Here is a 25773-nt window from a genome sequence, read left to right as displayed (position 1 = left end):
ACTTCTTCCATTAAGAATGATGGAGGCAACTGTGTTCTTGGGGAACTTCAATGCTGCAGACATTTTTTAGTACCCTTCCCCAGATCTGTGCCTCGACACAATCCTGTCTCAGAGCTCTACGAACAATTCCTTTGACCTCACAACTTAGTTTTTGCTCTGGCATGCACTGTCAATTGTGGGACCTTATATAGGCAGGTGTGTGCCTTTCGAAATCATGTTCAATCAATTGAATTTACCACAGGTGGACTCCAATGAAGTTGTAGAAACATCCCAAGGATGATCAATGGAAACAGGATGCACCTGAACTCAATTTTGAGTCTCATAGCAAAGGGTCTGAATACTTATGTAAATAAGCTATTTCCGGTGTTTTTATACATTTGCAAGAAATTCAAGAAAACTGTTTTTGCTTTGTCATTTTGGGGTATTGTGTGTAGATTGATGAGGGGAAAAAGTATAAATAAGGGGTAATTTTAGAATAAGGGTGTAACAGAATAAAATGTGGAAAAAGTCAAGGGGTCTGAATACCTTCCGAATGCACTGTACATGCATCAACATGAAGGAGTAGAACAAAGTGAAGACAGGATTCAAGTCAGTCTGTGGGATTGACACAATTAAATTAAGTGACAGGTTAGGCATCCCGTTTGATTGGCATTGGATCAGTCTTATGACATACCAGGTTGGCCCATCACAAAAAGTGGCAAACACATAAAATTGTACTTCTTCCTCCTGTCTCGATGACTCTCATCTATTTATCATAGCACTGCCAAATTGGAAAATGTATTACGCAAAGCACTGTTTTTCATGTAGCCCATTGAAATCATTCCATTGAGTTGTACTATATCTCCCCCAGTGTTAGTGGACGGTGAGGCAGTTTGTGGTAGAGATATCTTGTATTCACCACAGTAGACTGCATTTGCTGTGTCTCTTGGAGAGACCGGAACACTTCCATGTAGAGGCAAATTCTGTTTTTAGCGCCGGACTCTCATCAACAAGACAAAAAACTGCCCGGGCCATCCATGTTTGAAGAAAAATGATGAAAGGCAGGGTAACCTCTCCACAGGTACTCTCTCATGTTTCTCCATCATTGACGCCACAGAAACATTTAGCACAAAAGAGCTCCAGTCCAGAGGCAAATACCAAGAACGCACAAAAACGAAGCTGAAAGTATCATACAGGAAAACAACCAACGTCAACAATAAAATGGAGGAAACCACAGCTGTACATTAAAGGGTTAAAAGTGAGGAGCACTTCCCCCTTTTTTGTCTATTGTTGTCCTTCACAACACCTTAGGCAGATTAATCCAAACAATAAAGTAAATGTTGAGGGGGTCACAGGGTGTGTAACCCAGTCAGCAGTCACAGCCCACAAGACGCACCAGCTACGGAACATTGCTATCTCATGCTATCTTCTATGCAGTCCAAGTACTCCAGGATAAGGTCGTAGCAGAATCGGTATTGGTCCTGCAGAATACACACATACATGCATTAGTTACATAGATCAACAATGGTAGTGATATGTAGGGTTAGGGTCAAATCCATTTAAACTCAGGAACTGAAAAATTGAAAAAGCTTCAATAAAATATATCTTTTTAAGTCTTGAATTGAAATTCAATTTCATCTTAGTCCCGATTCGGAATTTAGGCCTTTCCTACTCATGCCTTTCCCACACACCTCTCAGTATTTGGTATTCAGACATTACTTTTTCGGTCAACTAACGCGCTCTGCAGGTGTGGCTACCTTAAGCATTCTGAATAAATGTAATTCTATTGCTGAAAACCCTCCCACTTGCTGAGCCAACAGATTTTCTCATCAAAATTTCATTCAATAGGGTTTTTAGTACATTTATTGTATCTTAAGTCATCCCGTTAAATAGGGTGCTCCTTTAATACTTTACAAATATATATATATGTAAACGCAACATGCAACAATTTTTAATGGTTTTCCTGAGTTACAGCTCATATAAGGAAATCAGACCCTAATCTATGGATTTCACATGACTGGGCAGGGGCGCGGCCATGGATGGGCATAGGCCCACCCACTTGGGAGCCAGGTTACACATGGTCTGCGATGGTAAGGCCGGTTAGACGTACTGACAATTTTCTAAAACGACATTGGATGCGACTAATGGTACAGAAATTAACATTAAATTATCTTTCAGCATGCTCCCTCAAAACTTGAGATATCTGTGTCATTGTGTTGTGTGACTAAACACCACATTTTCAGTGGCCCTTTATTATCCCTAGCACAAGATGCATCTGTGTAATGATCATGCTGTTTAATCAGATTCTTGATATGCCACACCTGTGAGGTGGATGGATTATCTTGGCAAAGGAGAAATGTTCACTAACAGGAATGTAAACAAATTGAGAGAAATATGGAATTTACCTCACCACTATGGCCTATTTTATTGCCTTATCTTACCTCATTTGCAAAACCTTGCATATAGACTTTTTCTACTTGTATTATTGACTACAGTCGTGGCCAAAAGTTTTGAGAATGACACAAATATACATTTTCACAAAGTCTACTGCCTCAGTTTGTATGATGGCAATTTGCATATACTCCAGAATGTTATGAAGAGTGATTAGATTCATTGAAAAGTCCCTCTTTGCCATGCAAATGAACTGAATCCCCCAAAAACATTTCCACTGCATTTCAGCCCTGCCACAAAAGGCCAGCTGACATCAGGTCAGTGATTCTTTCGTTAACACAGGTGTGAGTGTTGACGAGGACAAGGCTGGAGATCACTCTGTCATGCTGACTGAGTTCGAATAACAGACTGTAAGCTTCAAAAGGAGGGTGGTGCTTGGAATCATTGTTCTTCCTCTGTCAACCATAGTTACCTGCTGGGAAACACGTGCTGTCATCATTGCTTTGCACAAAAAGGGCTTCACAGGCAAGGATATTGCTGCCAGTAAGATTGCACCTAAATCAACCATTTATCGGATCATCAAGAACTTCAAGGAGAGTGGTTCAATTGTTGTGAAGAAGGCTTCAGGGCACCCAAGAAAGTCCAGCAAGTGCCAGGATCGTCTCCTAAAGTTGATTCAGCTGCGGGATTGGGGCACCACCAGTACAGAGCTTGCTCAGGAATGGCAGCAGGCAGGTGTGAGTGCATCTGCACACACAGTGAGGCGAAGACTTTGAGAATGGCCAGGTGTCAAGCAGGGCAGCAAAGAAGCCACTTCTCTCCAGAAAAAACATCAGGGACAGACTGATATTCTGCAAAAGGTACAGGGATTGAACTGTTGCTGAGGACTGGGGTAAAGTCATTTTCTCTGATGAATCCACTTTCCGATTGTTTGGGGCATCCGGAAAAAGGCAGAGAAGACAAGGTGAGCGCTACCATCAGTCCTGTGTCATGCCAACAGTAAAGCATCCTGAGGCCATTCATGTGTGGGGTTGCTTCTCAGCCTAAGAATTTTGCCTAAGAACACAGCCATGAATAAAGAATGGTACCAACACATCCCCCGAAAGCAACGTCTCCCAACCATCCAGGAACAGTTTGGTGACGAACAATGCTTTTTCCAGCATGTTGGAGCAACTTGCCATGAGGCAAAAGTGATAACTAAGTGGCCCAGGGAACAAAACATTGACATTTTGGGTCCATGGCCAGGAAACTCCCCAACCTTAATTCCATTGAGAACTTGTGGTCAATCCTCAAGAGGCGGGTGAACAAACAAAAAACCCACAAATTCTGACAAACTCCAAGCATTGATTATGCAAGAATGGGCTAACATCAGTGGCCCAGAAGTTAATTGTCAGCATGCCAGGGCGGATTGCAGAGGTCTTGAAAAAGAAGGATCAACACTGCAAATATTGACTCTTTGCATCAACTTCATGTAATTGTCAATAAAAGCCTTTGACACTTATGAAATGCTTGTAATTATACTTCAGTGTTCCATAGTAACATCTGACAAAAATATCTAAAGTGACTTTAGCAGCAAACTTTGTGGAAATTAATATTTGTGTCATTCTCAAAACTTTTGGCCATGACTGTATGTTTGTTTATTCAATGTGTATCTCTGTGTTGTTGAACTGCTTTGCTTTATCTTGGCCAGGTCGCAGTTGTAAATGAGAACTTGTTCTCAACTAGCCTACCTGGTTAAATAAAGGTGAAATATATATATATATATATATTTTTTAAACATTGAAAGAACGGGTTCAGAATATAACGGATCAATGAAAGAATGCCTTATAAATACATGCATATTCATCTCCATTTCAGTATCAACTGGTAGATAAAAAAATACTCTGATCTTGTAGAATATTTCGGTTTCGGAAAATATTTATGAATCATAAAACCAGGTTTGGAGAGTCTTTACGCAGGAAAGAAAGAAAACAGTGGTTTGATTCATTCTGAAAATTGCCACATTCAGTTCTTCAACCCATGGTAATGTTGGAAGATTATTGTAGATATAATTAAAATAGGAAGAATATCGTTGTCTAGTGCCTACATTAACCATGGAACTGTGTGATGACAAGGTCAAGTATAGCGCCATGTGCTCTAATTCATAATGATTAAATTAGCCTACATTGTCTTATTTTATATTATCAACTGTTAGTAATGATCCTCAGCAACAACTGAATGGCCATGAAGCGTTTACAGAGGAAGTAAATGAAAGTAAACAAAACAATGTAATTAAACTGAATAATAAGATTATATCAACTGAAAGCCTACTGGCAGTCGATAATGATATTTAACATGATAGAAATAGGAGACAGAGAAAGTCCGGGTAACCAATCATTATGACATTCAAGAGTGCAAGTTAAAAGGCCATACGTACAATTTAAATACTGCATTTCATAAACTTTACTCTTGCTGCCATATGACTGGTTTCACATTTGTCTCCGGCGACCATTAAGTAAAATATATCTAAAATAAGTGTAATTTATATTTACAATCACCTTATCCAAACAGATTACTTATTAACCTAATTCTTATCAATAGATCTTATCAAATTGTAAATTACACTGCATGGAGAATGGTGTTATTTCCATGGGGAAAACATTTAATAGATTATTTTTCCACTTGGAACTGGTTGGTTCGCTAGACCTTATTCATGGTTTCCTCAATCATGGTTTCCTCGCGTGTAAATGTGGTGGAAATATTAGGGAATTAAGTCAAGGTCATAATACAGCGTATCTGTAGACACACCTCTTCCATTCGAGCTACACCTCGAGCTTATACGAGCTCCACCTCAAACAAATAGTGGGTGAATGGCATGCTATTTTCATGCTAAATGCAAGGTCAGAATACACATAGAGAGAAAAGCGTATAAAAGGGGAATTATGTTCGCTTAACCTGGGACGGAATTCCTCGCAAAAATACTCCAAAGCTAAATTGCAGCCGGGCAGCTCCACTCCACCTACCAGTGACTCCACCATGTTGGGTTTGGAGTTGCGGAGTGTCTTGATGGAGTAGAAGATGTCCACCATGTTCTGGTACTGTATCATCTCCAGCAGGATGGTGCTGGCACAGAATGTCCCACTGCGCCCACCGCCGTTCCTATAAGACAGGGAGGAGTTGTTAGAGAAGGAGGAGTTGAAACACAACCTTCAGTGTTAAGATGCTAGGATTTTAGTATTTAGTATTTATTAGGATCCCCAATTAGCTGCTGCCGAGGCAGCGGCTACTCTTCCTGGGGTCCAAACAGGAAACAACACAACAGATAAAAATGCATAATATACATAAATATACATAGCAGAAATACATTTACATTGCAATTTATCCATTCAGCAGATGCTCCCATCCAGTGGCCTACAGCTAGTGCATTCATCATGACTAGTCTCCCAGTCCCTGCAGCTAAAAAACATTGCCACAGCATGATGCTGCCACGACCATGCTTCACCGTAGTGATGGTTTCCTCCTTGTTTGTCATGGTCTGAGAATCCAATGAAAACGTGCTCCAGAATGCTCAGGATCTCAGAGTGAGGCGAAGGTTCACCTTCCAACGGGACAATGACCCTAAGCACACAGCCAAGACAACGTAGGAATGGCTTCGAGATAAGTCTCTGAATGCCCTTGAGTGGCCCAGCCAGAGCCTGGACTTGAACCCGATCGAACATCTCTGGAGAGACCTGAAAATAGCTGTGCAACAGCACTCCCCAACCAACCTGGCAGAACTTGAGAGGATCTGCAGTGAAGAATGGGAGAAACTCCCCAAATACAGGTAGGCCAAACTTGTAGCGTCATACCCAAGAAGACTCGATGCTGTAATCGCTGCCAAATGTGCTTCAACAAAGTACTGAGTAATCTGTCTGAATAGTTATGTAAATGTGATATTTCAGTTGACCAGGTTTATTAAACTAGGAACAATTTCTAAAAACCTGTTTTTGCTTTGTCATTATGGAGTATTGTGTGTAGATTAATGAGGGAAAAAAACGATTTAATACATTTTAGAATAAGGCTACAACGTAACAAAATGTGGAAAAGTCAATGGGTCTGAATACTTTCCTAAGGCACTGTTGATACTGTTGAGTCGACAACATACACGGACACACAAGCTTTATTCAAGGTCAGTGGAAGGTCATCAGTAAAACATAGAAAACAACAATGGTCCAAGTCAACTGCCCTGTCGTACACCCCACTCAAACGAATTTGCATTAGAGAGGCTTCCATTAAAGAAAACCCTCTGTGTTCTATTGGACAGGTAACTGTCCATCCATGATAAATCAGAGGATGTTAATCCATAACACCTACGTTCTTTCAACAATATGTTATGAACAATGATATCAAAGCCTGCACGGAAGTCTAACAAAACACCTCCCACAATCACATTATTATAATTTTCTTTCAGTCAATAATCAGTCATTTGTGTCAGTGTAGTTAGGAGGCATGTTTGAGTGTCCTCCCCTATAAGCATAGTCTGTAAGAAAACATCTGTAAAATAACATTGTATTCGGTCGAACACGATTTCTTCCAAAAGCTCGCTAAGTACCGTTAACAAGCTGATTGGTCTGCTGTTTGAACCATTAAAGGGTGCTTTTCTATTTTTGGGCAGCGTAATGACCTTTGCCTCCATCCAGGCCTGAGGGCACACTGTCTTCTAGGCTTAGATTGAAGATGTGGCAAATAGAAGTCGCAATGTATTCCGCTACCAACCTCTGTAATTTACCATCCAGGTTGTCGGTTCCAGGTGGTTTATCCTTATTTATAGATAGCAATGATTTTTTTCTGCTCACTTTGCGGAATTCAAAGCTACAGTGCTTGTGTTTCATTATTTGGTCCATTATGTATGACTGTGAACTCAGCATTTGTTGTTTGAATGTCATGCCAAAGTTAGCTAATCTAGTCAACAAAAAAGGTATTAAAAAGTGGCTGGCAATATCAAAGGGTTTTGTTACTTTTTATTTTTTTGCACCAATGAAAAAAACCAACACATATAATATATTTTTTAACAGGGTGCAGGTGTGGATTATATGGGCTTATATGAAAACCACACTACAAAAAAACTATATACAATACATATTGTAAGTTCCAAAATACGTATGTGTGCATGTGAGAGTTAGGCTATTTGGAGGGGGGATTACTGAGTAGTTTGGTTCATCAGGCTGACCCCCAGTCTCCGCTTGAAGTTATTGAGGGATGATGATGTTTCAGCAATGTGAAGATAAGAATTCCAGAGTATGTTACCTCTGTATCTGATAGAGAATTGACTATGTGAGGTGCGGCATTGGGGAGGGTGAATTTCAGAATGAACCTGGACGAATCCATTGAAGGGTTTAGGTACATTGTGGGAGGTATGAGTATTTGTAGATTAAAGTGCATAATTGGCAATATATATTGAGTCTCAGATGGAGTGCAGATGGAGCTAGTTAATTAGAGGTGGTTAGTCTTTTTGTATGATGAGTACTTTGTGTAGGTAGGAGACATATGTACAGTACTGGCCCAGGCAGTACAGTAAATGAGATATGGTTAAATTAAAATATTGTATAGAGTTAGGAAGCAAGCCTGATGAACCAAACCACTAATCGTTCATCACTTTGCTGCAAAAGAATGGAATATGGTCTTTCCATGATACCTTTTCATCAATTAAAACTCTGGAAATGACTTGTTCCATTTTATTCCCACCAATTGAGATGGTGGATCTTTTTTCTGTATAATATTTCTTATTCTTACTAGTGAATACAATAAAGTAGGATTTTTTTTTTTACATTGAAAGATAATTTGCTCAGAAGATTTGGCCATGAGTTGGCTTTGTTAATTAGTGAATAAAAATGATTGTGATAAAATCAAATTAGTATCATCAGCAAAGAAAATGGGAACACGGAAGACACAGCAACAAGGACATTGATATAGATTAGGAATAACAAAATTCCAATTATCGAACCCTGTGGCACGCCACAGGATATCTTCGCCCTGGTAGATGCAGAGCCGATTGCATAAACATAACTATATATCCAATTATATTTGCACTATATATAAAAGTATGTGGACACCCCTTCAAATGAGTGGATTTGGCTATTTTAGGCCCAGCCGTTGCTGACAGGTGAACAAAATCCATAGACAAAGATTTGCTGTAGAATGGGCTTGCTGAAGAGCTCAGTGACTTTCAACGTTTCACTATCATATGATGCCACCTTCCCAAGAAGTCAGTTTGTCAAATTTCTGCCCTGCTAGAGCTGCCCCAGTCAACTGTGTAGTGTTATTGTGAAGTGGAAACTTCTAGGAGTAGCAATGGCTCAGAAGCAAAATGGTAGCCCACACAAGCTCTCAGAACGGGGCCGTGTAAAAATCGTCTGTCCTTGGTTGCAACACTCACTACCGAGTTCCAATCTGTCTCTGGAAGCAACGTCAGACAGTTTGGAGAAGGCCCTTTCCTGTTTCAGCATGACAGTGCCACCGTGCACAAAGAGAGGTCCATACAGACATTTTTTTTTAGATCGGTGTGGAAGAACTTGACTGGCCTGCACAGAGCCCTGACCTCAACCCCATTGAACACCTTTGGGATGAATTGGAACGCCGACTGCGAGCCAGGCCTAATCGCCAAACATCAGTGCCCAACCTCACTAATGCTGTGGCTGAATGGAATCAAGTCCCCAGAACAATGTTCCAACATCTTGTGGAAAGCCTTACCAGAAGAGTGGAGGTTGTTATAGCAGCAAAAGGGGGGACCAACTCCATATTAATGCTGGCAATTTTTCAACAAACAGACACTAATCTCATCATGACCTGCTGCTGATATCTTTAAGTTACCAATTACCTCCTGTAACGGTTCTCTTTTGGTGAAGGAGAGTCGGACCAAAATGCGGCGTGTAGATTGCGATCCATGTTTAATCAACAAACGTAAAACACGAATCAATACAAAAACTACAAAAAAACAACAAACGTGGAAACGTAACGAAAACCGAAACAGCCCTATCTGGTGAAAACACAGAGACAGGAACAATCACCCACAAACACACAGTGAAACCCAGGCTACCAAAATATGGTTCCCAATCAGAGACAATGACTAACACCTGCCTCTGATTGAGAACCATATTAGGCCAGACATAGAAATAGACAAACTAGACATGAAACATAGAATGCCCACTCAGCTCACACCCTGACCAACCAGAACATAGAAATATACAAAGTAAACTATGGTCAGGGTATGACAGTACACCCCCCCCCCACCCCAAGGTGCGGACTCCGGCCGCAAAACCTGAACCTATAGGGGAGGGTCTGGGTGGGCATCTGTCCGCGGTGGCGGCTCTGGTGCTGGACGTGGCCCCCACTTCACCGTAGTCTTCCTCCACCTTGTCCGCTTCCGTGACCTCCTAGCCACGGCAACCCTACTTAATAACATGGGACAGAGGGGCAGCTCAGGACAGAGGGGCAGCTCGGGACTAAGGCAGCTCGGGACTGAGGGGAAGCTCGGGAGTGAGAGGAAGCTCGGGAGTGAGAGGAAGCTCAGGAGTGAGAGGAAGCTCAGGAGTGAGAGGAAGCTCAGGCAGGTTGATGGATCTACCAGATCCTGGCTGGCTGGCGGTTTCGGCAGATCCTGGCTGACTGGCAGATCCGGCAGATCCTGGCTGACTGGCAGATCCTGGCCGACTGGCAGTTCTGGCAGATCCCGGCTGACTGGCGAATCTGGAAGAGTCTGGCCGATCTGGAAGAGTCTGGCTGACTGGCAGATCTGACTGGCAGATCTGGACGAGTCTGGCTGACTGGCAGATCTGGAAGAGTCTGGCTGACTGGCAGATCTGGAAGAGTCTGGTTGACTGGCAGATCTGGAAGAGTCTGGTTGACTGGCAGATCTGGAAGAGTCTGGTTGACTGGCAGATCTGGAAGAGTCTGGTTGACTGGCAGATCTGGAAGAGTCTGGTTGACTGGCAGATCTGGAAGAGTCTGGTTGACTGGCAGATCTGGAAGAGTCTGGCTGACTGGCAGATCTGGAAGAGTCTGGCTGACTGGCGGATCCTGGCTGACTGGCAGTTCTGGCAGATCCTGGCTGACTGGCGGAACCTGGCACACTGGCGGATCCTGGCAGACTGGTGGACCCTGGCAGACTGGTGGACCCTGGCAGACTGGCGGATCCTGGCTGGCTGGCGGATCTAACTGATCCTGGCAGACTGGCGGCACTTGCGGCGCTGGACAGACTGGCGGCACTGGGCAGACTGGCAGCACTGGCGGCACTGGGCAGACTGACGGCACTGGCGGCGCTGGGCAGACTGGCGGCACTGGAAGAGTCTGGTTGACTGACGGATCTGGAAGAGTCTGGCTGACTGGCAGATCTGGAAGAGTCTGGCTGACTGGCGGATCTGGAAGAGTCTGGTTGACTGGCGGATCTGGAAGAGTCTGGCTGACTAGCGGAACCTGGCAGACTGAAAGATCTGGCTGCTCCATGCTGACTGGCGGCTCTGGCTGCTCCACACTGACTGGCGGCTCTGGCTGCTCCATGTAGGCTGACAGCTCTGGCGGCTTCTTACAGACTGACAGCTCTGGCGGCTCCGTGCAGACTGGCAGCTCCTTGCAGACTGACAGCTCCTTGCAGACTGGCAGCTCCTTGCAGACTGGCAGCTCCTTGCAGACTGACAGCTCCTTGCAGACTGACAGCTCCTTGCAGACTGACAGCTCCTTGCAGACTGGCAGCTCCTTGCAGACTGGCAGCTCCTTGCAGACTGGCAGCTCTGGCTGCTCAATGCAGACTGACAGCTCTGGCTGCTTCATGCAGACTGACAGCTTTGGCTGCTCCATGCAGACTGACATCTCTGGCTGCTCCATGCAGACTGACATCTCTGGCTGCTCCATGCAGACTGACATCTCTGGCTGCTTCATGCAGACTGACATCTCTGGCTGCTTCATGCAGACTGACAGCTCTGGCTGCTCCATGTAGACTGACAGCTCTGGCTGCTCCATGCAGACCGACAGCTCTGGCTGCTCCATGCAGGCTGGCAGCTCTGGCTGCGCTGAACAGGCAGACTCCAGCAGCGCAGGAGAGGAGGAAGGCTCTGACAGCGCTGGAGAGGCGAGGCGCACTGTAGGCCTGATGCGTGGTGCTGGCACTGGTGGTACTGGACCAAGAACACGCACAGGAAGCCTGGTGCGGGGTGCTGCTACCGGAGGGCTGGGGTGTGGAGGTGGTACTGGATAGACTGGACCGTGCAGGCGCACTGTAGCTCTTGAGCACCGAGCCTGCCCAACCTTACCTGGTTGAATGCTCTCGGTCGCCCTGCCAGTGCGGCGAGGTGGAATAGCCCGCACTGGGCTATGCAGGCGAACCGGAGACACCGAGCGCAAGGCTGGTGCCATGTAAGCCGGCCCAAGGAGACGCACTGGGGACCAGATGCGTAGAGCCGGCTTCATGGCATTTGGCTCGACGCTCAATCTAGCCCGGCCGATACGCGGAGCTGGAATATACCGCACCGGGCTATGCACCCGCACTGGGGACACCATGCGCAACACTGCATAACACGGTGCCTGCCCGGTCTCTCTAGCCCCCCGGTAAGCACAGGGAGTTTGCGCAGGTCTCCTACCTGGCGTAGCCCTACTCCCTGTGAGCCCCCCCCAAGAAATCTTTGGGGCTGACTCTCGGGCTTCCTTGCCAACCGTGTTCCCTCATATCGCCGGCTCCTCTCTCCGGCTGCCTCTGCTCTCCTCGCTGCCTCCACCTGTTCCCATGGAAGGCGATCCCTTCCAGCCAGGATCTCCTCCCATGTATAGCAACCCTTGCCATCCAATATATCGTCCCATGTCCAATCCTCATGGCGCCGCTGTTGCTGCCTTTGTTGCTTCTCCTGTGGCTCCTGCCTGTTGACACGCCGCTTGGTCCCGTTGCGGTGGGTGATTCTGTAACGGTTCTCTTTTGGTGAAGGAGAGTCGGACCAAAATGCGGCGTGTAGATTGCGATCCATGTTTAATCAACAAACGTAAAACACGAATCAATACAAAAACTACAAAAAACAACAAACGTGGAAACGTAACGAAAACCGAAACAGCCCTATCTGGTGAAAACACAGAGACAGGAACAATCACCCACCAACACACAGTGAAACCCAGGCTACCTAAATATGGTTCCCAATCAGAGACAATGACTAACACCTGCCTCTGATTGAGAACCATATCAGGCCAGACATAGAAATAGACAAACTAGACATGAAACATAGAATGCCCACTCAGCTCACACCCTGACCAACCAAAACATAGAAATATACAAAGTAAACTATGGTCAGGGTATGGCAACCTCCATCACATCAGGAGGATCAAACTGAAGCAGAGAAGGGAAATGTCCCTTAATGTAATCCAAGGGATTTCCATCAGTTTTCTCTATTTCTCTATTTCAAAAAGTTATTAAACATCAGGATCACTATAGGTCTTACTTCCAACAATAAATTGAGATGGGATAGTTGAATATACCTTTTTCTTTTTCAACAGTTGATTGATTTCCCAAGTTTACTTTATATTATTTAAGGAATTATGGAATTTGGTAGTAAAATATATTTTGGGGGATATCCGAAGTAGGTGAGTAAATGTGACCGACCGCCTCGATTCGGTCTTATGTAGCAAAACATTTTTTTTTACATTGGATAAAAGTTTAGACTCAGAGCTAGAAAATGGAGGAACAACTGTAGTGTACTCTGTAGTGTAATTCTACTTTGAAAGTTGATAAACTTGTAACCTCACTTTTGAGAAAATGGACTTTGAATATTTCGGTACACCTACTTGCGCCTATCAGAGAGGGCTGCCGTGCTCTTAGAAAACTTTGGATAATAAAGTTGATGGCTCTCTCGGGATATACTGTCTGAGTCAGTTGGGTTCTCAGTTCATTGTGCAGACAGGAACAAATATCTCTCCAGGAAGAAGAAGGGGTGGTGGTGTATGTTTCATGATTAACGACTCATGGTGTGATTGTGATAACATACAGGAACTCAAGACATTTTGTTCACCCGACCTAGAATATGTCAATAAAATGCCGACCATATTACCTCCGAAGAGAATTCGTGTATATCCCCCCTCAAGCCGATACCACAACTGCCCTCAAAGAATGTCCCTGGACTTTATACAAACTGGAAACCACATATCCTGAGGTCGCATGTATAGTTGCTGGGGAGTTTAACAAAGCAAATTTGAGGAAAAGAATGCCGAAATTCAATTATCACATTGACTGTAGTACTCGGCTGCTACAAAACTCGACCACTGCTACTCCAACTTCTGGAATGCCGACAAGGCCCTCCCCCGTTCTCCTTACGGCAAATCTGATCACGGCTCCATTTTGCTCCTCCCTTCCTATAGGCAGAAACTCAAACAGGAAGTACCCGTTCTAAGGACAATGCTGGTCTGACCAATCAGAATCCACACTTTGTTCTGATCACGTGGACTGAAACATGTTCCAGGTACCCTCAGAGAATAATATAGACGCATATACTGATACGGTGACTGAGTTTATCAGGAAGTGTATAGGAGATGTTGTACCCACTGTGACTATTAAAACCTATCCAAACCCAGAAACTGTGGAAAGATGAAAGCATTCGTGCAAAACTCAAGCGCAAAACATTGCATTTAACCATTTAACAAAGTGTAGTTATTCACTCCGTAAGGCAATCAAACAGACAAAACGTCAGTATAGAGACAGTGGAGTCGCAATTCAACGGCTAAGATACGAGACTATGTGGAAGGGTCTACAGACAATCACGTACTACAAAGGGAAAACCAGCCATGTTGCGGACACCAACGTCTTGCTTCTGGACAAGCTAAACACCTTCTTTGCCCGCTTTGAGGATAACACAGTGCCACCGACGCGGCCCGCTACCAAGGACTGTGAGCTCTCTTTCTCTGTGGCCGACGTGAGTGACATTTAAGCATGTTAAACCTTGAATGTAACCCTAGCTGCATCCTCAGAGCATCCGCAGACCAGCTGGCTGGAGTGTTTACAGATACAGTGGAGCAAAAAAGTATTTAGTCAGCCACCAATTGTGCAAGTTCTCCCACTTAAAAAGATGAGAGAGGCCTGTAAATTTCATCATAGGTACACTTCAACTATGACAGACAAAATTAGAAAAAAAATTGGAAAATAAGTATTTGGTCACCTACAAACAAGTAAGATTTCTGGCTCTCACAGACCTGTAACTTCTTCTTTAAGAGGTTCCTCTGTCCTCCACTCGTTACCTGTATTAATGACACCTGTTTGAACTTGTTATCAGTATAAAAGACACCTGTCCACAACCTCAAACAGTCACACTCCAAACTCCACTATGGCCAAGACCAAAGAGCTGTCAAAGGACACCAGAAACAAAATTGTAGACCTGCACCAGGTTGGGAAGACTGAATCTGCAATAGGTAAGCAGCTTGGTTTGAAGAAATCAACTGTGGGAGCAATTATTAGGAAATGGAAGACATACAAGACCACTGATAATCTCCCTCGATCTGGGGCTCCACGCAAGATCTCACCCCGTGGGGCCAAAATAATCACAAGAACGGTGAGCAAAAATCCCAGAACCACACGGGAGGACCTAGTGAATGACCTGCAGAGAGCTGGGACCAAAGTAACAAAGCCTACCATCAGTAACACACTACGCCGCCAGGGACTCAAATCCTGCAGTGCCAGACGTGTCCCCCTGCTTAAGCCAGTACATGTCCAGGCCCATCTGAAGTTTGCTAGAGAGCATTTGGATGATCCAGAAGAAGATTGGGAGAATGTCATATGGTCAGATGAAACCAAAATATAACTTTTTGGTAAAAACTCAACTCGTCGTGTTTGGAGGACAAAGAATGCTGAGTTGCATCCAAAGAACACCATACCTACTGTGAAGCATGGGGGTGGAAACATCATGCTTTGGGCTGTTTTTCAGCAAAGGGAACCAGGACGACTGATCCGTGTAAAGGAAAGAATGAATGGGGCCATGTATCGTGAGATTTTGAGTGAAAACCTCCTTCCATCAGCAAGGGCATTGAAGATGAAACGTGGCTGGGTCTGCATGACGATGATCCCAAACACACCGCCCGGGCAACGAAGGAGTGGCTTTGTAAGAAGCATTTCAAGGTCCTAGAGTGGCCTAGCCAGTCTCCAGATCTAAACCCCATAGAAAATCTTTGGAGGGAGTTGAAAGTCCGTGTTGCCCAGAAACAGCCCCAAAACATCACATCTCTAGAGGAGATCTGCATGGAGGAATGGGCCAAAATACCAGCAACAGTGTGTGAAAACCTTGTGAAGACTTACAGAAAACGTTTGACCTCTGTCATTGCCAACAAAGGGTATATAACAAAGTATTGAGATAAACTTTTGTTATTGACCAAATACTTATTTTCCACCATAATTTGCAAATAAATTCATAAAAAATCCTACAATGTGATTTTCTGGATTTTTTTCTTCTCATTTTGTCTGTCATAGTTGAAGTGTACCTATGTAGAAAATTACAGGCCTCTCATCTTTTTAAGTGGGAGAACTTGCACAATTGGTGGCTGACTAAATACTTTTTTGCCCGACTGTATATTCAATCTCTCCCTGTCCAAGTCTGCTGTCCCCACATGCTTCAAGATGTCCACCATTGATCCTGTACCCAAGAAAGCAAAGGTAATTGAACTAAATGACTATCGGCCCGTAGCACTCACTTCTGTCATCATGAAGTGCTTTGAGCGACTCGTCAAGGATCAAATCACCTCTACCTTACCTGACACCCTAGACCAGCTTCAATTTGCTTGCCGCCCCAATAGACCAACAGACGATGCAATCACCATTGCACTGCACACTGCCCTATCCCATCTAGACTAGAGGAATACCTACAGTTGAAGTCAGAAGTTTACATACTGTTGTTGAAGTCATTAAAACTTGTAGGTATTCCCTGAGTGTAGGGGGCAGTATTTTGATGTTTGGATGAAAAACGTACCCAAATGAAACTGCCTATTTCTCAGGCCCAGAAACTAGAATATAGTCAGATTAGGATAGAAAACACTAAAGTTTCCAAAACTGTCAAAATATTGTCTGTGAGTATAACAGAACTGATGTTGCAGGTGAAAACCTGAGGAAAATCCAAAGTGGAAGTGCCTTCTATTTTGTAAGCTCCCTGTACCATTGCATGCCTTCCCTCCATTTAAAGGGATATCAACCAGATTCCTTTCCCCGTGGCTTCCACATGGTGTGAACAGTCTTTAGACATAGTTTCAGCCTTTTATTCTGAAAAATGAGCGAGAACGATCACATCACGTCAGTGGATATTATCGATTATTTATTGTAAAAACAACCTGAGGAATGATTATAAAAAACGTTTGACAATTTTTCTATGAACTTTATGGATACTATTTGGAATTTTCGTCTGTCCCGTCGTGACCGCTCGAGCTTGTGGATTACTGAACATAACGCGCCAACCAAATGGAGGTATTTTGGATATAAAAATAATCTTCATGGAACAAAAGGAACATTTATTGTGTAACTGGGAGTGTCGTGAGTGCAAACATCTGAAGATCATCAAAGGTAAGTGATTCATTTTATTGCTTTTCTGACTTTCGTGACCAATCTACTTTGCTGCTAGCTGTTTGTAATGATTTGTCTGCTGAGAGAGATGTCCTTACATAAACGCTTGGTTTGCTTTCGCAGAAAAGCTTTTTGGAAATCTGGTGGCGTGTCACAAGCTAAGCTGTGTTTTGCTATATTGCACTTGTGATTTCATGAAAACGTAATATTTTTAGTAATTTAATTTGAATTTGGCGCTCTGCACTTCAGCGGATGTTGACGAAAATGATCCCGCTAACGGGATGGGTGCGCCAAGAAGTTAAACAGCTTGGAAAATTCCAGAAAATTATGTCAAGGCTTTAGAAGCTTCTGATAGGCTATTTGACATAATTTGAGTCAATTGGAGGTGTACCTGTGGATGTATTTCAAGGCCTACCTTAGAACTCAGTGCCTCTTTGCTTGACATCATGGGAAAATCAAAAGAAATCAGCCAAGACCTCAGAAAAAAAATTGTAGACCTCCACAAGTCTGGTTCATCCTTGTGAGCAATTTCCAAACACCTGAAGGTACCACGTTAATCTGTACAAACAATAGTACGCAAGTATAAACACCATGGGACCACACAGTCGTCATACCGCCTCAGGAAGAAGACGCATTCTGTCTCCTAGAGATGAACGCACTTTCATGCGTAAAGTGCAAATCAATCCCAGAACAACAGCAAAGGACCTTGTGAAGATGCTGGAGAAAACAGGTACAAAAGTATCTATATGTGGATAAATAAACTAGGCTTGCAATTTAACAATTTTATTCATATTTACAGATGGCATACAAGTTTCTTATTAAGGCACATGAAAGTTCACGTTCCAGAAGGCATCTCTGTCAAAAAACATTTTGATAAAAATAAAATGTTTACGTTCAAATGGCTCTCCTGTGAAGTAGTGACCTGCAACATACGCCTTCCTGAAACAAGTCACAAATGTGTTCTTATACTTTTTGTAATTTGCAGAATTCAGGGGAGAAGGATTTGTGAGAAACTTTTAATTATAATTTTTTTTAGACCGGTTGGTAACCAAGAGTCTCCTTTGGAAGAATGCTTGTCAAGTGTTGTTTGGAAAATAGCTCCTCCACCTCTGACAGTGTAAATTCAAAACAGTGTTTATATTCCATTACATCCTTAAACAGATCATCAACCCTTTTGTTGGTAGAATCCATAAAGAGTTGCAGGAAGGACTCAGCGTTATTTTCCAGCAGATCTATTAGATCTTTATAGAACTATTTTCGTTGATCAATTAGTTCATGGAGTGTAGCGCCTGAGACGTATTCCTCTTCCACATTGAGCTTCGCAGAGTATTTCTAGTATTAGCCATGCTACAAGCTTGTTGTGAGCTAAAATGAGTTCGCAAACACAACCCACACCCCAAAAACAAGCGCCACCAGTGAAATGGCAAACACATACAAGCAACACACATGCACCAGTACGATAAACAGAGAGAAATCGGACAACTTGCTCCTTGTATGGATCCTGGCAGCACTTTACTAAATGAGCGGGAGATTACCAACTCGCAGATTAGTGCTGTGGATACAAGCAGTATGCGGTGCATTAAGCCAAAACACTGGTCAAAGATGCTTGGAAGAGACAGTGGTAGGAGCATTCACTTACCCACTGAACGAGCTGTGTGAACGAGCAGTGTGAACAACGTCAGAGTCCTTCCAGGTGCCAACCTGGTTGGTACTATTATGAATAGTACCATTCACCTCAATGAAGGACGGATCTGAGTTAGCTTAGAGTTAGCTTAATTTAGAAGCCTATAATTTCATTTAAGGTACTCCAGAGCTTTTTACTATCCTTCTTCATATCATTTATCTTTGTTCCATAGTATAGTTTCTTCTTCTTTTTGTTAAGTTTAGCTATGTGTGTTCTCATTTACTGTATGTTTTCCAATCTGCTGTGTTGCCAGACTTATTTGCCATTCCCTTAGCCTCATTCCTCTGAGCCATACAGTTTTTCAATTAATCATTTACCATGGGGATTTGGAATTTTTAACAGTCAGTTTCTTTATAGGTGCATGCCTGTCAGTAACCAGTAGAAGAAATTTCATAAATGCTTCAAGTGCAGTGTCAGGATGTTCCTCATTACACACATCGGACCAACACATATTTGTCACATCTTCAAAATAGGAATCATTGCAAAACCTATTGTATGATCATTTATACTGTACACTATTTTGGGTCCAGTCTTTGGAACCTTGTTTTTCCTATTATATTATGATCCCTACACCAGATGGGTTTGAATACGGTTTAAGAGCAGTAAATTAGTAAATATGTGGTCAATACAAGTGGATGATTTAGTTCCTGTTCTGTTTGCAAATACCCTGGTAGGCTGACTGATAACCTGAACCAGTTTACAGACACAGGTTACAGTTTGAAGCTTTTTCTTGAGTTTGATGAAAGCCAGTCAATATTCAGGTCACCCAGAAAATATACCTCTCTGTTGATATCCTATACATTATCAAGCATTTCACACATATTATCCAGATACTGAGTGTTAGCACTTGGTGGTCTATAACAACTTCCCACAAGAATAGGCTTTAGGTGAGGCAGGTGAACCTTTAGCCATATTACTTTATCATTTGACATGAGAATCTCTCTAAGCTTTACAGGAATATGACTTTGAATATAAACAGCAATACCTCCTCCGTTGGCATTCCTGTCTCTCCTGTAGATGTTATAATCATATATTGCTACAATTGTATCATTAAATGTATATCCTAAGTGAGTTTCAGAGATAGCCAGTATATGAATGCTTTCTGTTGCTAGCAAGTTATCGAATTCATGAACCTTGTTTCTTAGGCTATATGTTTAATGTAGTCTATTTGTAGTGCTTTTCTGGGATTCTTGATTGTTTTTATTGCTTTCATGGGAGGCTTATCAGAGGTAGCCATGACAGTGATATTTACATTTGAGCTGATGAAGTGCTAACAGTGAGCTTCAGTCTTCCCAGGGTGAAGTGCTAACAGTGGGTTTCTTACTAGTGCAAAAGATCTCAGTGCTAACAGTATAACTCAGGTTCATAGGCACATGCTTACTGCTGAGAATATCTGTTGTTTTGACAGAGGCATTTCGAGGAAAATAAATTAGGTTACTTACATTATGAATGCCAACACCTCTGGGAAAATGTACATTTGCAGCAGCACCACAACAGCTCAGCAACAAAATGGTAGGGATTATCTGAGCAGGGTTTGGGTCCCTGATAAGTCATTGTCTCAACGCGGCCTTGAAATGTGAGGACAGGGTCCAGTAAGCATGTTGTGTGTGGCATTTTGTGGTGCTCGATGGTCTGGGTTATCATCATAAGCTATAGGAACATTAATAAACAACGGAGGCGAGGCCACATCCTCATTCCTGAAATGCACCCTGGGAAGACTGACACCAAGTCGCTGCGGCAGCCAATACGGGCAATGTTAAGGTAATCAATCGGTGTCAGCAGTTTGGCAGCCTGGAATTTACTGTTGTGAGAGCCGGCACATTCTGTATTAAGCCATAAGTGATTTCATCGCCATAATCTCTTTCCTGGTTGTCGTGGGTAATGCTATGTGACAGCACTGAGTGATGTGTTTTTGGACTGTGGTGGCGGAGGTGCACGTGTTGTCGTTCAGCAATGTGCATAAGGCTCCATAGCTCTATATTCAGTCAGGTCCTTAGCTGAGTTCTTATGAGAGGAGGAGAGTACAGTGCAATGCAGCCAATAAGCCATGTGGCGCCATGCTTACAGCTCAAACCACCTCTTACACTGATTGATGTATGTCCTGGGGGTTGTTCATCAGGGCATTCCTGATGGCTGGTACCTGATTGGCTTTGAGCCTTATGAACTGGTGTTTATCAGAGGTAACGCCTACTTCATTGTCTGTGATTGGGTGCTAACTATGTTGACTGCTGGTGTTTGATTAGGTAAAGGCAAGGCTGACCTCCAGTCTGGGATGAACTAAGCTGGGAGTACTGCTGTTTATGTGTGGATGTTTGTGTATGTCTGTCCCTGTGTGTCAAATCAAACTTTATTTGTCAAATGCTCCGATTACTACAAGTGTATACATTACTGTGAAATTCTTACTTACAAGCACTTAACCAACAGTGCAGTTCAAGAAGAGCTAAGAAAATATTTACCAAAATAAACTAAAGCAAAAAAATGTATTAAAATAAAAAGTAACACAATAACATAACAAAAACGAGGCTAAATACAGGGGGTACCGGTACCGAGTCAGTGTGCGGGGGTACAGGTTAGTTCAGGTAATTTGTACATGTAGGTAGGGGTGAAGTGTCTATGCATAGATAATAAACAGCGAGTAGCAGCAGTGTACAAAACAAATGGAGGGGGGTGGCCAATGTAATAGGCCAGTTGCCATTTGAATAATTGTCCAGCAGTCTTATGGCTTGGGGGTAAAGCTGTTAAGGAGCCTTTTGGTCCTAGACTAGATGCTCCGGAACTGCTTGCCTTACGGTAGCAGAGAAAACAGTCTATGACTTGGGTGACTGGAGTCTCTGACAATTTTATGGTTTTTCCTCTGACACCGCCTATTATATAGGTCCTGGATGTCTGGAAGCTTGACCCCAGTGATCAAATCAAATCAAATTTTATTTGTCACATACACATGGTTAGCAGATGTTAATGCGAGTGTAGCGAAATTGCTTGTCAGTGATATACTGGGCCGTACGCACTACCCTCTGTAGCGCCTTATGTTCAGATGCCGAGCAGTTGCCATACCAGGCGGTGATGCAACCAGTTAGGATGCACTCAATGGTGCAGCTGTAGAACCTTTTGAGGATCTAGGGACCCATGCCAAATCTTTTCAGTCTCCTGAGGGGGAAAAGGTTTTGTTGTGCCCTCTTCACAACTGTCTTGGTGTATTTGGACCATGATAGTTCGTTGGTGATGTGGACACCAAGGAACTTGGAACTCTCAACCCACTCCACTACAGTCCCGTTGATGTTAATGGGGGCCTGTTCGACCTACCTTTTCCTGTAGTCCACGATCAGCTCCTTTGTCTTGCTCACATTGAGAGAGATTGTTGTCCTGGCACCACACTGCCAGTTCTCTGACCTCCTCCATATAGGCCATCTCATCGTTGTCGGTGATCAGGCGACTCCAACACTATCATTAAGTTTGCTGACGACACAACAGTGTCGTCAGCAAACTTAATGATAGTGTTGGAGTCGTGTTTGGCCATGCAGTCATGGGTGAACAGGGAGTACAGGAGGGGCCAAAGAACACACCCCTGAGGGGCCCCAGTGTTGAGGATCAGCGTGGCAGACGTGTTGTTGCCTACCCTTACCACCTGGGGGCAGCCCGTCAGGATGTCCAGGATCCAGTTGCAGACGGAGGTGTTTAGTCCCAGTTTCCTTAGCTTAGTGATGAGCTTTGTGGGCGCTATGGTGTTGAAGGCTGAGCTGTAGTCAATGAACAGCATTCTCATTTTGTCCAGGTGGGAAAGGGCATTGTGGAGTGCAATAGAGATTGCATCATCTTTGGATCTGTTGGGGCGGTATGCAAGTTGGAGTGGGTCTAGGGTATCCTGGAGGACGCTGTTGATGTGAGCCATGACCAGCCTTTCAAAACACTGAGTGCTACGGGCGGTAATCATTTAAGCAGGTTACCTTCGCTTCTTTGGGCACATAGACTATGGTGGTCTGCTTGAAACACGTAGGTATTACAGACTCAGTCAGGGAGAGGTTGAAAATGTCAGTGAAGACACTTACCAGTTGGTTCACTCATGCTTTGAGTACACGTCCTTGTAATCTATCTGGCCCAGCGGCTTTGAGAATGTTGACCTGTTTAAAGGTCTTGCTCACAACGGCTACCAAGAGCGTTATCACACAGTCATCCAGAACAGCTGGTGCTCTCGTGTATGCTTCAGTGTTGCTTGGCTCGAAGCGAGCACTGAAGCATACACGAGAGCACCTGTGTGTGTGTGTGCTTGTGTGTCAGTGATTGCGTTCGTGCATGTGAGCACTTGTGTGTGTATCAGATTGTCAGGAATACTCACAGGCAGTGGACAACAGTGCGGCCATCTCCACACTCCCTCTGCCACTTGTGCACGTGAGCCAGTAGGCTGAGGAAGGCCTTCTTGGAGTCGGGCACGTCACGGTAGGCTGACCAGCGCAGGAACTGGAACTGACACACCACCAGCTGGCCCTCCTGGGGCTAAGGACAGAAAGAAAACATGAAGCTCATGAGACCTAAATGTGTGTGTGTGTATGCATGTGTGTGTGCATGAGATCCTGCCTGCGTGTGCGCGTTCATGTGTGTCCATAAGTGTGTGAGAGATTTATAGCTCTGCTGGCGAAACTGGGACCTGAGGTGTGAAAGAGAGATGTCCATGTGTGCTCAGAGCTATAGCCCAAACCAGCACCTGCATTAATATCACTCTGATGCTGCAGGGGCACACGTGACAGCTGTAACAGCCTCCAGCCCTACAAGTAAGGAGCTAGGGATGCACTGTAAATCATGCAGATGGGACTAACACAAACAAATAGGATGCAAGGAGAAGTTTCAATCATGGTTGGAGTGGGATTTTCTATGGACCTATTTCTCTTTCTCACACACAAACAATTGCACACACCCTCGTTTCACACAGACAAACACACCATTTCCCGACACTATGCTATCTGTGGGTTGCATTCTTCCAGGTTGTGTGAGGTGCTGTTTGACAGTGCAGTGTGGAGGAGAGAGGTGGAGAGAGGTAGTGTAGGTGAGGAGGGATGACAGGAGGGGTAGATTGGGGAAAGGAGGATGCCACTCTATGAGGGTGGTTATGGGCACTTCCTCTCACAACCTGCCAGCAGGGACAGGCCTTGCATGGAGGTGTCAGTCTGGTTGACAGTGATGCAACACACCTATTCATTTACACACCCACACACAGTACAGTAATGTACACAAACGCAGCTGTTTCTACCGTTCTGACAGAAAGAGACAGACAGAAAGAGATAATTAAGACACACACACAAAGGCACGTAGGCATATGCACAAGCACAAACATGCACACGCACACCAAACAAAGTCTCTTTTATTCTTCACAGAGGTAGGGAGGGAACATTGACAGGCATCTTTCCTTTTCTTCCTGCCGGCATACTAAGGGGGACTTTGACAACACCAGTACTCCCTGTACTTTGACAACAGAGCTGTCATCTTCAGTTGGGATTGACATGAAGCCTAATTCATGAGTTCTGCCTGATTCTCTACGTCAGGTAAATTTGTGACACGCTTTATGAACAAATAAAAAGGGAGAGAAAATGTGCATTTGAGCCTATTAGAATATCCCACATTGTGGATGTGACATGCATTACGGTCAAAGTTCCCCTTAGTATCCCAGCAGGAAGAAAAGGAAGATGCCCATCAACGTAATAACAAGCAGGAAATTGAAAAAGGGAGACGGTTGTTTAATAGGGTTGAACGCATCTATTGTGTGTGTTTGTGTGTGTGCTCACCCTTGTCACATTTTTTACACAGAACAGACGAGTGATGACGTCGTCGTCAGCTGACATGGACAGGAACTCAACCTCCATTGACCCATACTGCTGCAGACCAGGCTCTGGCCAGTACTGGACACAGGGCTAGAGAGAGAGAGGAGGGGAAAGAGAGAGACAGAAAGAGACAGGGAGGTAGGATAGAGCGAAAAAAGGAGGAGGAGGAGAAAATAGTTAATTTGGCATCTTTGGGACCTATAGATCAATGTCAAGATTCCAAAAGGGAAATATCAGAGTCTAATGAATTCACCCTGTGACGACTCCAAATGTATTCCAACGGCATGTGATTGGAACTGGTACTGCAACAAAAACTAGCAGACCTTTCTGAAAGGAAGGGCTCTCACATAATTATGAAACAAAGTGAGCGCAGAGAGAGCGAAAGAGAGAGGTGGAGGGAGAGAGCGAGAGGAAGAGAGAATGTGTATATGTGTGAGAGAGACAGAGCAAGAGAGAGCAACAGAGAAGTGGGCCGGTATTAAATGACAGTCAGGCAGACACTGTGAGATACCTACAAAGAGAAACCTTGAGTTGTAGCTTGGGGGTAGGAATTAAAGTTGATATAGCTGAATCTCTAGAGACTGAAATGAAGTGAGGAGTGTTACTGACTCCACAATACCAATGTAGTGAGAGATCAAAGAGGCACACACAATAAAGTGTGAAAGAACAAATCCAAAAGCACACACACTTATACAGAGACTAAATGATGGCAGAGCGGCATGGCTCTGACTAGCTAAGTCTTCTGCTGTTAGCACTACAGACACAGGAGCAAGAGTTGAGCTAAGATACAGCATCCCAGACACTGCCAGTAGAATCAGAACTAGATTCAGACTCAGATCTGCAGCATTTTTCACTGTGAAAAGTGAAATGCGGATTCATCAACAGAACACTGCCCCTTCCTAATAAACTACATTCATTAACATATACATATATATACATACATATATATTACATGCATACAGTATATCTTAATATACATAAATATTGATATGTATAGCTCACCCAGGCAGAGTTGGACTGGTTGAGCTGGTTGAGCATGACCACCGAGGTGCAGCCGTAGTCGAACACCAACCTCCAGAAGTCGGCGGTGGTGCCGGGGAGCGGGTGAGGGGTGACGATGAAAGCGGCGGGCTGGTGGAAGCTGTCAGTGAGTGCCGCGTTGATGTAGTTGTTGCTCTCGCCCTCAGTGGTGACCAGGAATGCCAGAACGCGGTCGGGCGGCAGCACGTCCATGCTGCGGTTCTTCTCCCGGTTCCTGGGGAGCAGGGCGATGCTGCACTCCTCCGCATCCAGGTGAGGGGTGACCGAGTTCAACGTCTGGAGGACGCAGGGGAGGTGGAAAGGGAGGGAAGATGGAGGGGAGGAGGGAGGAAGAAAAGTTGGAGGGA

At 44.1% G+C, this 25773-nt stretch overlaps 1 protein-coding gene across 3 annotated transcripts in view; it reads right to left on the bottom strand.

Annotated features, from left to right (window-relative positions):
- Positions 1 to 452: 452 nt before the first annotated feature.
- The window catches only part of LOC112235448 (receptor-type tyrosine-protein phosphatase U), a 323340-nt gene continuing 298019 nt past the window's right edge, over positions 453 to 25773 (bottom strand). For all 3 annotated transcript variants that reach the window (XM_042304415.1, XM_042304418.1, XM_042304417.1), the window contains 5 exons: positions 25388 to 25702; positions 24350 to 24475; positions 22909 to 23066; positions 5373 to 5508; positions 453 to 1460 (listed from right to left, as the gene is read on the bottom strand). In XM_042304415.1, the coding sequence (XP_042160349.1) occupies positions 1392 to 1460; positions 5373 to 5508; positions 22909 to 23066; positions 24350 to 24475; positions 25388 to 25702 (804 nt within the window). In that variant the 3' untranslated portion in view covers positions 453 to 1391. The remainder of the gene's footprint in view (positions 1461 to 5372; positions 5509 to 22908; positions 23067 to 24349; positions 24476 to 25387; positions 25703 to 25773) is intronic.

This window comes from Oncorhynchus tshawytscha, linkage group LG23 (assembly GCF_018296145.1).
Source record: "Oncorhynchus tshawytscha isolate Ot180627B linkage group LG23, Otsh_v2.0, whole genome shotgun sequence".
Lineage (NCBI taxonomy): Eukaryota > Metazoa > Chordata > Actinopteri > Salmoniformes > Salmonidae > Oncorhynchus > Oncorhynchus tshawytscha.
Note: the sequence above shows the minus strand (reverse complement) of the source record. Positions and strands in the feature narration are given on the sequence as shown.